A 15,761-nucleotide genomic window follows, 5' to 3' on the forward strand; every position below is an offset into this window, starting at 1 on the left:
TCTTTATTTCTGACCCATTATCTAAGTGGTCAGTTTCTTCTGCAAGGTATCTCTATGAACTGTGCCTTAACATCCAGGTTTTACTAGTCTAATCTCTTATCAGTGTTTACTCCTTTTTGTTTTTGCTTTTATTTTTTTGTGAGACCGAGTCTTGATCTGTTGCCCAGGCTAGAGTATAGTGGCACCATCTTGGCTCACTGCAACCTCAACCTCCCAGGTTCAAGTGATTCTTCTGCCTCAGCCTCCAGAGTAGCTGGGATCATAGGCACACCCCACCATACCTGGCTAATTTTTGTATTTTTAATAGAGATGGGGTTTCATCATGTTGGTCAGGCTGGTGTTGAACTCCTGATCTCAAGTGATCCACCTGCCTCGGTCTCCCAAAGTGCTGGGATTACAGGCATGAGCCACCGCACTTGGCCTAATTCTAACTTTTAATATGTCGAACCTGGAATTCCTTATAGCCATTATGTCCCCTCCTTCAGCATTTTGATACCCTCAGTGGACTATGTGTCACAATAACTAATAACAAGATGACCTATGATGTAGCCAGGCACCACATCGGAGGAGTGGCAGTGACGGTGAAGTGATGCTCACCACAGTGTGACTTCTCTGGGCTGGAGTTTGGATCTGGCTGACAGTGGAAGTCCAGCCGGCTGCTGTCTGGTGAGCTGAAGGGTTCCGAGCAGGAACTGCTTGGCTTCACCTCAGGTAGTGCCGCACAGCTGTCTGGTAAGTGATGGCAAGAGGTAAAGTGGCCTGCCACACAGCAGTGGAGAGTGAGTGCCGAGGCCGCTGGCAGATGAGGCAGAGAAGCAAGAGGCCCCCCCAGCATCATGGTTCACTGCAGGGAGCAGTTGTAGCTTTGAAACTATCCTTCATTGGTTCCCCATGAAACTGAGTTCAGTACTTGTCCATTTACCTAGATAGCAATCCCAAACTGTAGGCTGTCTCCAAAAAGTACACCCTGAAATGGGACCTCCTTGCCCTTTTGCCTTTTGAAGTTTTAGCTGCAATCTCTTCATCCTCAAGTCCTTTCCCTTGTGGCCCCTACCCTAAGACTCACTTTCATGCCTTTGTTTTTTATTTTGTTTTTAGAAACAAGGTCTTGCTGTGTTGCCCACACTGCAGTACAGTGGCGCCATCATAGCTCATTGGAACCTTGAATTCTGGGCTCAAGCGATCCTCCCCCCTCAGCCTCCCGAGTTGGTGGGATTGCAGGCGTGAGCCTTTCATACTTTAAATAGAAATAAATTACTTGGCAGAAAGCAGACTTCTCACTGATAGCTAATGTTACTCAGCTAACATTCTTTCCGTCCTTGATTCAGTAGTAAAGACTGAGTAGCTCATTGCTTCTAATTTTTGTTCACTTCTGCTGTTGTAATTCTAATTTCCTAAGGGTTTAAAGTCTTTAAAACCCTTTTGCATTTTAGGAATTCTGATTGGTTGTTTTCCTCACTTATATGGGATTTTGCTATTTGGTTGCTTAGGTGTCGGTAGCCCTCGTTTTATAAAGTATCTCTTTTGTTTTTGCAGTTGCATCCTGAATGTCCGGTCAAGACCTGGTAACACCAGTGGGTCTTGTAAGTAGAGTCCACTCAAAGCAGTAACATTTCAAAGTGCCTTTGTAGAGAAGACTGAAATGTGATTTGGGATGTCTAGCCTAAGTTGGTTCTAGGTTCATCACCTCTAGGGCTGTCTTTAGGTTGGTGAAATGAAATTTCCCTACTGTCAGGAGTGGAGGAGGGCCTCTGCTTCTTTTCCAACTTACTTCCTTTCCTCTTTTTTTTTATTTTTGTTCTTGGCTCTGGGTTTTCTTACTTTTATTTCCTTTCATGGGAGATGTAAATTTTAATCGGTTCTGATTTACAGACTTTGGTTTTAGGGAGTTAAAGACGTAGGCAACCAGATTTTATCGTGCGTCAGATGTTTTCTAATGCCTTCTTTGTCTGATTTAGCTGTGGTCAGAGCAGCTCCGAAGAGACAGGCCACGTGAGTAGAAGAATTAATGAAACTTGACTTTGTTTTTTTTTTAAAGGGGGGAAAACCCAATGCTCTGGGTAAGGAAATTTAAGAGTAAACTTCAGCCGGGCGCGGTGGCTCAAGCCTGTAATCCCAGCACTTTGGGAGGCCGAGGCGGGTGGATCACGAGGTCAAGAGATCGAAACCATCCTGGTCAACATGGTGAAACCCCGTCTCTACTACAAATACAAAAAAAAATTAGCTGGGCATGGTGGTGCGTGCCTGTAATCCCAGCTACTCAGGAGGCTGAGGCAGGAGAATTGCCTGAACCAGGAGGCGGAGGTTGTGGTGAGCCGAGATCGCGCCATTGCACTCCAGCCTGGGTAACAAGAGCGAAACTCCGTCTCGGGGAAAAAAAAAAAAAAAAAAAGAGTAAACTTCACATTTCCTCTGTGGACACTGGTTCTCAGCAGGATCACAATGGCTGTTTCTCATCACAGTCAGTTTCAAAATATTAGAGTCCTTGTCCCCGACCCATTATCTAAGTGGTCAGTTTCTTCTGCAAGGTATCTCTGTGAACTGTGCGTGAATATTCCAGGCTCTGCTAGTCTAAGCACTTATCAGTGTTTATTCCTTTTTATTTTTATTTTTAGTTTAGTATTTTTTGAGACTGAGTCTTGCTCACTTAGGCTGGAATGCAGTGGTACAATCTTGGCTCACTGCAACCTCCACCTCCTGAGTTCAAGTTATTCTCTTGCCTCACCCTCTCGAGCAGCTGGGGTTACAGGTACACGCCACTATGCCTGGCGAATTTTTGTCTTTTTAGTGGAGACAGGGTTTCATATGTTGATCAGTCTGGTCTTGAACTCCTAACCTCCAATTATCTGCCTGCCTTGGCCTCCCAAAGCACTGAGATTACAGATGTGAGCCACTGCGCCTGGCCTGTTTACTTCTTTTTAAGTGGCGTCCTCACCTTGGTCTTTTACTCCAGTCTGTGTACCACTTGCAGCTGAATCTCCTGAGGCACTGCTTTGGTTATGTCAGTCCCCAATTCAAATAGCTCATAATAGAAAAATCAAGCTGTTTACCCCAACAATAATTAACGCCTTCTGTGACCTGGCCATAACCTATCTTTCAGCCTCGTCTGCTACTCTTCCTATTAATGAATCCTCTGCTCTAGCCAGAGCTAGATGGAGGGTTGTTGCCCAGGTGCCTAACTATACGGGTTGCTGAAAAAAATTACTGGAGTAAATACCAAGTATGGTTCTAGATAACTATGGTTTCCACATTGTTTCCTTGAATTACTGTACAAATGTGAATTGGTCATTCTTGTTCCCCCCATCAAGCCAAATAGTGCTGTCAGGTTGGGAAAGTTTGTATTCTGGCTAGCTCTGATCTCTGTTGAGTATTTTTACAACATGTAAGACACCAACTCCTGACACCAATGTGTGAAATGTCATTTAAAGTCAGCAGTTGCAGTCTTGGTGTGGTGGCTCATGCCTGTAATCCCAGCACTTTGGGAGGCCAAGGTGGGCAGATCACTTGAGGTCAGGAGTTTGAGACCAGCCTGGCCAAGATGGCAAAACCCCTTCTCTACTAAAAAGACAAAAATTAGCGGGGTGTGGTGGCATACGCCTCTAATTCCAGCTACTCAGGAGACCGAGGCAAAAGAATCACTTGAACCTGGTAGGTGGAGGTTGCAGTGAGCCATGATTGTGCCATTGTACTTGAGCTTGGGTGAATGAGACTCTCAAAAAAAAAAAAAAAATGAAGTCAGTTGTAGTCAGTTGAAATTCTAGTGCCGAATAAAGCATCGTATAAAGCTATTAGTTGTTGATGATTAGTTTTGTTAATTGTATTTTTAAAGTCAGGCTTATTTATTTAGTTAAAGTTTCACTCTTGTTGCCCAGGCTGGAGTGCAATGACGCGATCTCAGCTGACTCCATCCTCTACCTCCTGGGTTCAAGTGATTCTCCTGCTTCAGCCTCCTGAGTAGCTGGGATTACAGGCATGCACCACCATGCTCAGCTGATTTGGCATTTTTAGTAGAGATGGGGTTTCTCTGTGTTGGTCAGGCTGGTCTCGAACTCCCGACCTCAGGTGATCCACTCACCTTGGCCTCCCAAAGTGCTGGGATTACAGGTGTGAGCCACCGTGCCTGACCAAAAGTCAGGCTTACTGAGGTATGATTTACATATGGCAAAATTAACTCTTTTTAGGTGTATAGTTTGATAGATTTTGACAACCATATGTGGTAGTGTAACCATCACTACTATAAAGATGCAGAGTATTTCCATTGCTGTTATATTCATTTTAAATGTTCTATCATGGCTCCTAAGAAGTATTCCGGTATATAATATTGTACATAATGAAGTCTTTATTAGATAGTTGAAATGTGTCTGATTTTTAAATAGAAAAAATAGTTTCTGGCCAGGCGTGGTGGCTCGCGTCTATAATCCGAGCACTTTGGGAGGCCGAGGTGGGTGGATCATCTGATGTCAGGAGTTCGAGACCAGCCTGACCAACATGGAGAAACCCCGTTTGTACTAAAAATACAAAATTAGCCGGGTATGGTGGCACATGCTTATAATCCCAGCTATTCAGGAGGCTGAGGCAGGAGAATTGATTGAACCTGGGAGGCGGAGGCTGCAGTGAGCTGAGATTGTGCCATTGCACTCCAGCCTGGGCAACAAGAGCAAAACTCCGTCTCAAAAAAAGAGAATAAGTTTATTCCAGTCTCTGCTAGATAGATGGTGAACAAATGTTTTAAAAATTCAATTTTAAGGAGCCTGCAAGGAGTGCCCACAGGTTTTGGTCCAATCCCACGTGGCGTCTATATATGGAATAATATAGGAAGAATAGATATGGGAGGAAGGTGATGAGTTTGGTTTTGGTCATGCTAGAATCAAGGAGCCTGTAGACAGGGCTGATATTCAAAACTTTCTACCAACCAACAGAGCACAGGCAGGAATTGGCTGCTGGTGAGGACGGATACTATTAATAAACAAATCAGTTTGTATATATCAGCATATCAACCCTGCCCACAGGACATCCAGGTAGAAAGTTGGAGTTAGAAATCAGAAGAAAAGTTGGGCTCAATATAATGGATTGGGCTGGTGTAATTAATAATTGATTGTATTGTCATGAGAGGGCTGTGGATGAGTCCTGGGAATGAGTCGAGGAAGACGGGTGAATGGAAAGGTGAGACAAGAACCAAAAGACAACTGTTTCCCAGAAATCAAAAAGAGTTTTAAGGATAGAGTAGTCAATAGGATAATAAACGCCTATCAACTTGGCAATGTCAGAAGTGGTAAACATAGTGGAAACAGATGAACATGTGTGTCTGTAGCAGGTGCCAGTATGTCCTGTAACAGTGTATTAAGTATTTTTCTTTCATTATGAAAGTATATTATACTTATTATACACTATTTGGAGACAGGAGGGTGGTCAGTTTAAACCTGCTGGAACTTCTGAGCCAAATACCAGGGTCAGCCAAGGATGAGGACCCCAGGGGGTTCTCACCACTGGTACCCTGGGTGGTGCAGGTGCACTGTTGAATTTGACACCTACCAGAGCAGTCTGTCAGTTCAAGATGGTAGTCCTGATTTGATGCTGTAGAGAGTAGCACTGAAGAGAATCTCCCTACTCTGAGGCTGCCTCTCTCCATCTGAGGCCCTCTACCCTTCTCAGACAACTGGACCTAAAATTTGATAAAGAAAAATGACAACTCCCTGATCAGATTTTTCCCTGCACCAAAACTATCTGAATATATATAATCTGACAGAGCCCATTTCACTCTCAGTATGTGACAGACTCCTCCTTAGAAAGATATGAGACAGATGGAATGATGTTGTAGAAAGATGGAAAAAGATAGAAAATCAGGTAGAATGGAAGGATTGAGTAGTTCCAAAGGAGGGGAACAGAGTTATTGTGGGAAACAAAAAATTTACAAATGGTCAAGATCAGAAAAGGTGGGAAATGCCATGAAACGAAGACTGTCGCATTCATACTTCTCTCTTGTTTTTCTCCTGTCTTATCACTCAGCTCCGTGGTAGTGATTGACTCTGACTCTGATAACGAATGCTACCCCTCTGAGAAGAAAGCTAAGATACTGAAAACAAACCATGACGGCAAGTATATATCACTTTGTTAGAGAAGTGGCTGAGCCCCAAAGCCTCATCACACATGGTAGTTTCAGGATCAGTGTCCGCAGACTTTATCTTTGGAATTCCTCAGCAGCAAGTGCCACCGTTTCCTTCCTCATATGTGCTGGATGTGAATGTGGCTGGGTTCCCTATACCCCCTTGTTAATTTCCCAGCAGCAGCAACTGTTCTCGCTGCCTGAGACCTTGGTGGCCCCCTCAGTAGAGATTTTACCTGTCCAGAGCTACATCAGTGAAGCGGGGTGGGGGTGGGTGGTCAAGAACTGAGGCTGGGAAGTATGGAAGCTGCTCTGTAGTCCCCTCTTCCTCTCTCCCCCTTCTATGTGTAGGAATGACGAGGAAGAAGAAAGGAATAAGAGGCCTGGCTCATTTTTCCTTTCAATTTGAAGGGTGGTGGTTTATGGGCCAGCTGGCAGTGTCGTGTTGGGAAGAATCCTTATTTTCTCCATTGAGTTGTTGGTCTTTGCTGTTTGCCAGTCCCTCTGTATTTTCTACAGATTCTTGTATTTCTTAGAGCCTGTTTGGATTCAGAAGCCCCTTTAACCTTCTGGGAGGCTTGGAGCTTAACTCAGTTTAAAACCTACCTGCTCAGTGGGCATGAAACACAGGAAGACTAGAAACTTTAAGCACTAGGGACAGTATTTCATTGACCTTTGTTCTCCCAGTACAGGTGTAGGGCATGATACATGATACACCTAGTTAATGTTTGGTGAGCCAAACTCCACTGAAAATGAAAGGCCCGTAAAGCACCAACTACTTTTTTTTTTTTTTTTTTGGAGACAGGGTCTTGGTCTGTTGCCCAGACTGGAATGCAGTGGTGTGTTCTCAGCTCTCCGCAACCTGCGCCTCCCAGGCTCAAGTGTTTCTCCTGCCTCAGCCTCCTGAGTAGCTGGGATTACACGCACCTGCCACCGTTCCCAGCTAATTTTTGTGTTTTTTTTTTTTTTTTAGTAGAGATGGGGTTTCATCATGTTGGCCAGGGTGGTCTTGAACTCCTGGCCTGAAGTGATTTGGCCTCCTAAAGTGCTAGGATACAGGTGTGAACCACTGGGCCTGACCAGCACCAGCTACTTCTTAGATAATTACCCAAGAGCTATTGTTAGCCAGAACTTCTTAGTTAACCCGGGATATCAGAGCAGGGAAGGGAGAGGTGGTTTGAAATGCTAGTTTCCTATTGTTCCATCACCCATCGTTTTGAATTTCTTTCCCTGCTTCCTCTCTCTAGCTCTGGATGGCTATGCTTAAGCAGGACAGAGGTTTGAGTACAGAGTAGAGGGTCTGACTTGACAAGCTGTTGAAATGTGAAAGGAACTCCAAGGAGGCAGCTTGAGGGCAGGGAGGGGTGACAGAGCCAGAAACCAGTTCACAACTGGAGGCTGCCAGGTGCTTGACTCCTTGAATCAGAAGAGAGAGATTCTTTTGAGCGTGAACTTTCAACTAAGGCTGCTCTTACCTTGCTGGCCTGTGGACTGTAACTGTGGGCATCCATCCCAGCAATGGAGGGATGAAGGATGCTCCTATAGGAAAGGCTTTGTATGTTTCTTTACTGTTCTCTATGTGGCATTTCATTTTATTTAGACAGTTCTACAGAAAACAAGGCCCAGTAAACTCTAAAGCATAACTCCAACCTTTGTTGCTGTATGTAGTCATTTTAAAATATATTGTAAGCAGTGTGTCCCTACTTTTTCTAATTTTTAATTTCAGCTGTAGGTGGCAAATCTTTTAAGTTTTCTAGGAAGGAGGTGGGGCTTTTTACCATAGGAACATCCACTCCTTTTCCCTTCCCTTACTGTGTATTTGAAGTTTTTTCATAATTAATTCAAATAACAGATGAGACTCAAAATATATTACCTCAAATCTGCAGTTTTAGGATAAAGAGTTTTTGTACCATAAATATATCTTTCACATCTTGCCTATGCTATGGTTTAGATTTTTAGATTTTTTTTGCATCCAGAATCATACAAACCTAGAACTTGAGCTCCAAACAGACTCCAAAGAGCATGTGGCATCAGACACACTTGGCTTCCTTTCAGTGCAGGCAGTGATGTCCCAGATGTTCCCGAGGCCTCTCAGAGATTGCTGGCATTGGGACTTTCTCCTGGCTCTTAGATCAGTGGCTCTGAGAGCTTTGCACTTACGAACTAATTTAAAGAATGAAATTTTGGTGACCAACAGAGTTGTCAATTTTTAATTTGTCTAATGAAGGAAATTAAAAAAAAAAAAAAAACTTCAGCTACCATTTGCTATTTTTGTAATTTTGTAAAGAGCACCAAAAGTTTAACCAAGATATAATCACAAAATAAAGGACAGTCCTTTAAATTTTAGAAATTTTGCTTGATGGGGGCAAAATAACACTTTATTATTCTATTTTATCTTATTTTGCTGTGGACCAGTGAAAATATACAAGTCTACAGGCCTGTGTTTGGGAAGCCCTGAGCAACAACTGAATCTTGCTACTTAGAGACTGTGATTTGAAAATTGACGCATGAATTTGGTTGCTATTTGATCTGTCACTGCTCTCAGTAAAATAAAAAATAGAGGGAAAAACAATCTAAAATTTCTTTTTTAAAAAATAATTTTTTATTTTTGTAAGTAGATAGTAGATGTATATATTTATATGGGATACATGAGGTGTTTTGATACAAGCATGCAATATGTAATAGTCATATCATGGAGAATGCAGTATCTGTCCCCTCAAGGATTTATCCTTTGTGTTACAAGCAATCCAGTTATACTCTCTTAATTATTTTAAAATGTACAATTGAGTTATTGACTTATAGTCATCCTGTTATGCTGTTAAATAGTAGATCTTATTCTTTCTGTTTATTTTGTACCCATTAACCATCCCCACTTTTCCACACCCCTCCACTATCTACCTCTGGTAACCATTCTTCTATTCTGTATCTCCTTTAGTTCAATTGTTTTCATTTTTAGACCCGACAAATAAATAAGAACATGCGAAGTTTGTCTTTCTGTTCCTGGCTTATTTCACTTAACATAATGACCTCCGGTTCTATCCAGGTTGTTGCAAATGACAGGATATCATTCTTTTTTATGGTTGAGTAGTACTCCATTGCTCCATTGTGTATATGTACCACATTTTCTTTATCCATTCATCTGTTTTTGTTTTTGCTTTTTTTTTAAGCGACGGAGTCTCGCTTTGCTGCCCAGGCTAGAGAGTAGTGGCACAATCTTGGTTCACTGCAGCCTCTGCCTCCTGGGTTCAAGCAATCCTCCTGCCTCAGCCTCCTGAGTAGCTGGGACTATAGGCATGTGCTACCATGCCCGGCTAATTTTTATATTTTTAGTAGAGACGAGGTTTCACCATTTTGACCAGGCTGGCCTCAAACTCCTGGCCTCAAGTGATCCATGTGCCTCCCAAAATGCTGGGATTACAGGCACGAGCCACTGCACCTGGCCTGCATTTTTCTATTGATGGATACTTAGGTTGATTCAAATCTTGGCTGTTGTGAACAGTGCTACAACAAACATGGGAGTGCAGCTATCACTTTGATATACTGATTTTCTTTCTTTTGAGTATGTATGCAGCAATGGGTTTGCTGAATTGTATGGTAGCTCTGTTTTTAGTTTTTTGAGGAACCACCAAACTATTCTCCAGGGTGGTTGTACTAATCTACATTCCCACCAGGAGTGTAAGAGGGTTCCCTTTTCTCCTCATCCTCACCAACATTTGTTATTGCCTGTCTTTTGTATAAAAACCATTTTAACTGGGGCGAGATGATACCTTTTTGGCTTTTTTGGTTTTTTGTTTTGTTTGAGACAGTCTCATTCTGTCGCCTAGGCTAGAGTGCAGGGACATGATCTCGGCTTACTGCAACCTCCACCTCCCAGGTTCAAGTGATTATCCTTGCCTCAGCCTCCCAAGTAGTTTGGACTACAGTTGTGCACCACCATACCTGGCTAATTTTTGTATTTTTTGTAGAGATGGATTTTTGCCATGTTGGTCAGGCTGGTCTCGAACTCCTGACCTCAGGTGATCCACCTGCCTTGGCCTCCCAAACTGCTGGGATTACAGGTGTGAGCCTCCGTGCCTGGTCACTAATTGTAGTTTTGATTTGCATTTCTCTGATGATCAATGATGTTGAGCACCTTTTCATATGCATGTGTGCCATTTGTACTTCTTCTTTTTTTTTTTTTTTTTTTTGAGACGGAGTTTCGCTCTTGTTACCCAGGCTGGAGTGCAATGGCACGATCTCGGCTCACCGCAACCTCCGCCTCCTGGGTTCAGGCAATTCTCCTGCCTCAGCCTCCTGAGTAGCTGGGACTACAGGCACGCGCCACCATGCCCAGCTAATTTTTTGTAGTTTTAGTAGAGACGGGGTTTCACCATGTTGACCAGGATGGTCTCGATCTCTTGACCTCGTGATCCACCCGCCTCGGCCTCCCAAAGTGCTGGGATTACAGGCTTGAGCCACCGCGCCCGGCACGCCATTTGTACTTCTTTTGAGAAATGTCTGTTTAGATCTTTTGTCTCATTTTTCATTGGATTATTGTATTTTTTTCCTATAGAGTTGTTTGACCTCCATATATACTCTAGTTATTAATCCCTTATCAGATGGCTAGTTTGCAGTTATTTTGTCCCATTCTATGGGTTGTCTCTTCACTTTGTTGATTGTTTCCTTTGTTGTGCAGAAGCTTTTTAACTTAATGTGATCCCACTTGTCCATTTTTGCTTTGGTTACCATTGCTTGTGGGGTATTTGTAGTTTTCTTGTAGTAGTTTCATAGTTTGAGGTCTTAGATTTAAGTCTAATCCATTTTGATTTGATTTTTGCGTAGCAAGAGATAGGAATCTAGTTTCATTCTTTTGGATATGGATATCCAGTTTTCCCAGCACCATTTATTGAAGAGACTGCCTTTGCCCCAGTGTACGTTCTTGGCACCTTTGTTTAAAATGAGTTCATTGTAGGTGTGTGGATTTGTTTCTGCATTCTCTATTCTATTCCATTGGTCTGTGTGTTTGTTTTTATGCCAATACCATGCTGTTTTGGTTATTATAGCTCTGTAATGTAATCTGAAGTCAGGTTATATGATTCCTCCAGTTTTGTTCTTTTTGCTCAGGATAACTTTGGCTATTCTGGATCTTTCATGGTTCCATATAAATTTTAGAATGGTTTTTTTCTAGTTATGTGAAGAATGTCAATGGTATTTTGATAGGGATTTCATTGAATCTGTAGGTTTCTTTAGGTAGTATGGACATTTTTACAGTATTGATTCTTCCAATCCATGAACATGGAATCTTTCCATTTGTTGGTGTCCCCTTTAAAATAACTCATTTTTTTTTTTTTTGAGATGGAGTCTCACTCTGTCGCCCAGGCTGGAGTGCAGTGACATTATCTCGGCTCAACGCAACCTCTGCTTCCTGGGCTCAAGAAGTTATCCTGCCTCAGGTTCCCCAGTAGCTAGGATTGCAGGCGTGTGCCACCATGCCTGGCTAATTTTTTGTATTTTTAATAGAGATGGGGTTTGCCATGTTGGCCAGGCTGGTCTAGAACTCCTGACCTCAAGTGATCTCCTGCCTCGGCCTCCTAAAGTGCTGGGATTACAGGCATGAGCCACTGTGCCCAGCCTTAAAATAACTGATTCTTAACTGCTGTTCAAAATGTTACAGTTCCTGTCTTAATTTGTGCGAAGTAATCTGCTGAAATTTAATGTGTAAAGAAGGAGAGAGTATATTTACATATGATTGTGTCTCTTGAATTTCAGGTAAGGATATGGAACGTTATAATGTGAAGCCTACCATCCAGGGACCCCTAATAGTTATTAGTGATGATGATGATGACGATGACGACAAGAAGAGTAATGATTTTGAAGTTCACAGCAATAAGAGTAATGATTCAGAAGTTCCCAAAGACAAGAGTGATGATTCAGAAGTTCCCAAAGACAAGAGTGATGATTCAGAAATTCCCAAAGACAAGAGTGATGATTCAGAAGTTCCCAAAGACAAGAGTGATGATTCAGAAGTTCCCAAAGACAAGAGTGATGATTCAGATGTTCCCAAAAGTGACAGTCATGATTCGGATGTTCCCGATGACGACGACAATCATGATTCGGATGTTCCCGATGACGACGACAGTCATGATTCGGATGTTCCCGATGACGACGACAGTCATGATTCGGATGTTCCCGATGACGACGACAGTCATGATTCGGATGTTCCCGATGACGATCATGATTCGGATGTTCCTGACGATGACGATGGTCACGATTCGGATGTTCCCGATGAAGACAGTAATGATTCGGATGTTCCCAATGACAGCAATGATTGGGAAGTTCCTGACAACAATAGTGATGATTTGGAAGTTCCTGTGCCAGCAGAAGAAGATTTGTGTGATGAAAGCCAAATTGCCTCAGATGAAGAAGAGCTGGATGAGGCTGGTGAGCAGGATCTTGGTGAGAATTTCTGCGGTCCACTGAGTGATCCTGAGGCTAACCTGGAGGTTTCAAAGAGAAAGCTGCCAACTGAGGTGGAGCCTGCACCTGGGGTGGAACAGTCAGGGAAAAGGAAAGCAAAAAGCGAAACTATCGTGGAGCCACTAAAGCAACGGAAGGCAAAAACTGAAAGTATTGTGGAGCCACTGAGGAAGAGGAAGGCAAAAACCAAAAATGTACCTGTGACACCTGGTAAGCCAGTCATTCCAAGTATGCCTGTCCCACTGAATGTGCCTTGCCTGCCAAATGTGCCTGTCTTATCTAGTCTGCCTGTCCTCCTCGTCAGCCCTGTGCCATTTCAGCAACTTCCTTGTGGCCCCAGGAGGCATTCATCCTGGTGAAACGATGATTCTGGGAACGGGGGAGGAATGGCCACATCTTTCTCATGCTCCTGTATCTTAGTATTTGCTGTTCACCAGCCTGGAGTGCTGTCTCCCTAAACCTTATGTCCTGAGGATATCTTACTTTTCTTACGACTCAGCCCAATTATCACTTCCTCTATGAAGCCATAAGTCAGAGTGGCTCCTCTCTCTCTCGGGTTACCAAAGTTCTGGAGCGCATCTCTACCAAAGCACTAGTCACACTGTTAGAATATGTTTCTGAGTCTGTCCCACCTTGGCACTGCCCTGGTAGACTGTGAGCCTCTTCATGAGAGGACTCTTCCTCATTTTTTAGTCTCTCTCAGGATTTGGACTGGTGCTTAGGACGTGATAGGGGTTCAATAAGTTTTTTAAGTGTATGAATGACTGATTATTGATAACACAAGTCTCTAGCCAGAGCAGCTGGCAGGATGGGTCCTAGGCCAAGGCAGAAAAATTGGCCTTTGCTACACACTGGGTGAAGGTGCTGCCTAGGATATGAGCCACTCATCAGAGCAAATGCATGAGCTGTGCTGTACCACCTCTTTGACTGCACATGCTTCGGTTGCCCACACTGTCTAGCTTCTAAGGGCATACTCCTGGACCCTCATAGTGCTTGGTTCCTGTGACAGAATCCTGCCCAGCTCATGCTGCTGGCAGCACTGTGAATTCATGTGGGTGAGATGGTTGAGAATGATGAAGGTGGCAGTACGCCACTTCAGACAGTTTTGTTTAGAGATGTTGCACTGGACTTGGCTGTAAGGGCTCCTTTTGGGTTTACCTTTCTGTTAGTCTCTGGATGATACCAATTTTCAGGATATAAGTAAACTATTCTTCTTTCAGCTGATAAAGGACATAAGAAGTGTGGGCATTCAAAGAAGAAACCCGGTGCAGCAAAAGTTGAAAATCGCAAGACTAGGTATGTACTGCTCATGTTCAGTTGAACAGGAATTGACTGCACAGTTGTCACATTGGGTAGTACACTGGGCACTTGGGTAGGGGTGCTCTGCAAGGGGATGAAGGAGTGTGGCTGGGATGGGGTTGGAGTTCAAGATTTCTATCCTTGAGTGGGAGGGCCCAAGAAAGGGAGAACACCACCCACTGACTTCCTCCTTGCTTCTTTCCCCAGTCTTTGAGGTTAGGCATGGGCTCTCTACCAAGGTGCCTACAGTTACCCGGATAGAGGGGGGCCTGTCTGCCCCGACAGCAGCTCTGGCCTCTCAGATTGCCCGTGTCCTTCAACTCAGATCAAAGAATGATGTGTAGCCAAACAAGACACTTTTGGCTGGGCGTAGTAGCTCACGCCTGTAATCCAAGCACTTTGGAGGCCAAGGCAGGCGGATCACCTGAGGTTGGGAGTTCAAGACCTGCCTGACCAACATGGTGAAACCCTGTCTTTAAATTAAAAAAAAAAAAATTAAAAAATTAAAAAATAAAAAGACACTTTCTTTCAGGCTGGATACAGCCTCATGGCTACCACTTTGCTCTAAACCAAGGCAAAGGCAGTGGAAATGGTGAGAAAGTGGAAGCAACACATTGATCTGTTGGAATTGGAGGGAGAGTGGTCAAGATTGTCTTCCAGGTTTTTCTAGTGTTTTGGCTGAACCCAGTTACTCTTAGTGTGTATATTCTTATGAACTTTTAAAGCTTAAATGTTAGGATGAAATGGATTGCTTGTCATTCCTTTATTTTTATTAAGCTATATATAGTTGATACTGGAAACAACAACTGATCATTTAGACCAAAGTCATGTTAATACTTAAGGCAAAAAATTAATATATTTTCTTATTTAGATTCCAGGAATTTCTTAGTTTTTTCCTTAAAAATCTGATACAGTAAGCATAATTTTCTTTGTTTTTACTTTCATTGAAAAGTAATATATACTCACATCTGAATTGTCTTACAAGACAAGGAATGTACTTGAAAGACTATATGTTATTTTTTTAAGTAGTATTTGGAGACAATAAGTGTATCTTAAGGGAGGGGAAAAGGACTAATGTGTCAGCCATAGGGGCACCAGGTCACCCTGGACCTGAGCAGAAGGGCTGTCTGTTTCTGTGCTGGCTGAGGCAGCCGGTAGCAGCTTTCCAAGTGCTCTCTTGGCTGGATAGCCTTTCAGCAAGGTTTCTGCTCTGGATTCCTAGCTACATATTTAAGCCGCTTTGCCTCCAGGGATGTGTGTCTTGGGTAGCTCCCAGGTTGCTTTGCTAGAGCGTGACAAAAGAAGGGAGAAGCTGCCCCTTTGTGTCGTCAGTCTGCATTATGCAAAGGAGGCTAGCCTTTTTGGACTCTTAACTGTTGTTTAGCACTTCCTGTGGCAGTCTGGAGGCTTCCTGTTACGCTTGGCACTGTGCTTGTGGAGGCTGCTTGCTGGTCATGGTGTCTGATATACCCAGTTTCGGGTCTTGTTGGTTTCTCTGATGTGAAGGTGCTCAGGCCTTGAGGCAAAAGTATGCTAAGCGAAAAGGCCAGCTTTGTGTGAGCACAAACACATGGGTCACAGGCTCTGCCAAAGTCTGCAGAGGGTTCAGGTTTGCATCTGCCACCTTAAATACTGATGTAAATTTGCTTTCAGGTCTAAGTAATTGGAGGCAGAAGTCCCCCATTTTAGGCTTGAGATGAAGACCCTTCCGTAACCTATGTCTTGTCTGGTACTTAACTGCTCTGCAGCCCAATTTCCTCACATAGGGTTTAGTTTGTGATTTAAGGTTTAATAAGTGTTCTGGCAAAATCTCAGTTTTAGGAGTTCTGTTTAGTCAGAAACCTGCTGCGTTTGCTCCCGTTCTATCTTTCCGGCTCTTTGGGCTCATCTGTGGACTTACTGG

At 43.4% G+C, this 15,761-nt stretch overlaps 1 protein-coding gene across 1 annotated transcript in view; it reads left to right on the plus strand.

The window, feature by feature from the left end:
- GCNA (germ cell nuclear acidic peptidase) overlaps nucleotides 1-15,761 on the plus strand; it is a 37,428-nt gene that overhangs the window by 15,430 nt on the left and 6,237 nt on the right. Inside the window, 5 exon segments of the mRNA XM_032255934.1 lie at nucleotides 1,537-1,583; nucleotides 1,959-1,992; nucleotides 6,007-6,092; nucleotides 11,852-12,769; nucleotides 13,780-13,855. Coding sequence (XP_032111825.1) covers nucleotides 1,537-1,583; nucleotides 1,959-1,992; nucleotides 6,007-6,092; nucleotides 11,852-12,769; nucleotides 13,780-13,855 — 1,161 coding nt within the window.

This window comes from Sapajus apella, unplaced genomic scaffold (assembly GCF_009761245.1).
Source record: "Sapajus apella isolate SASKATOON/1434 unplaced genomic scaffold, GSC_monkey_1.0 scaffold91, whole genome shotgun sequence".
In the NCBI taxonomy this organism is placed as follows: Eukaryota; Metazoa; Chordata; class Mammalia; order Primates; family Cebidae; genus Sapajus; species Sapajus apella.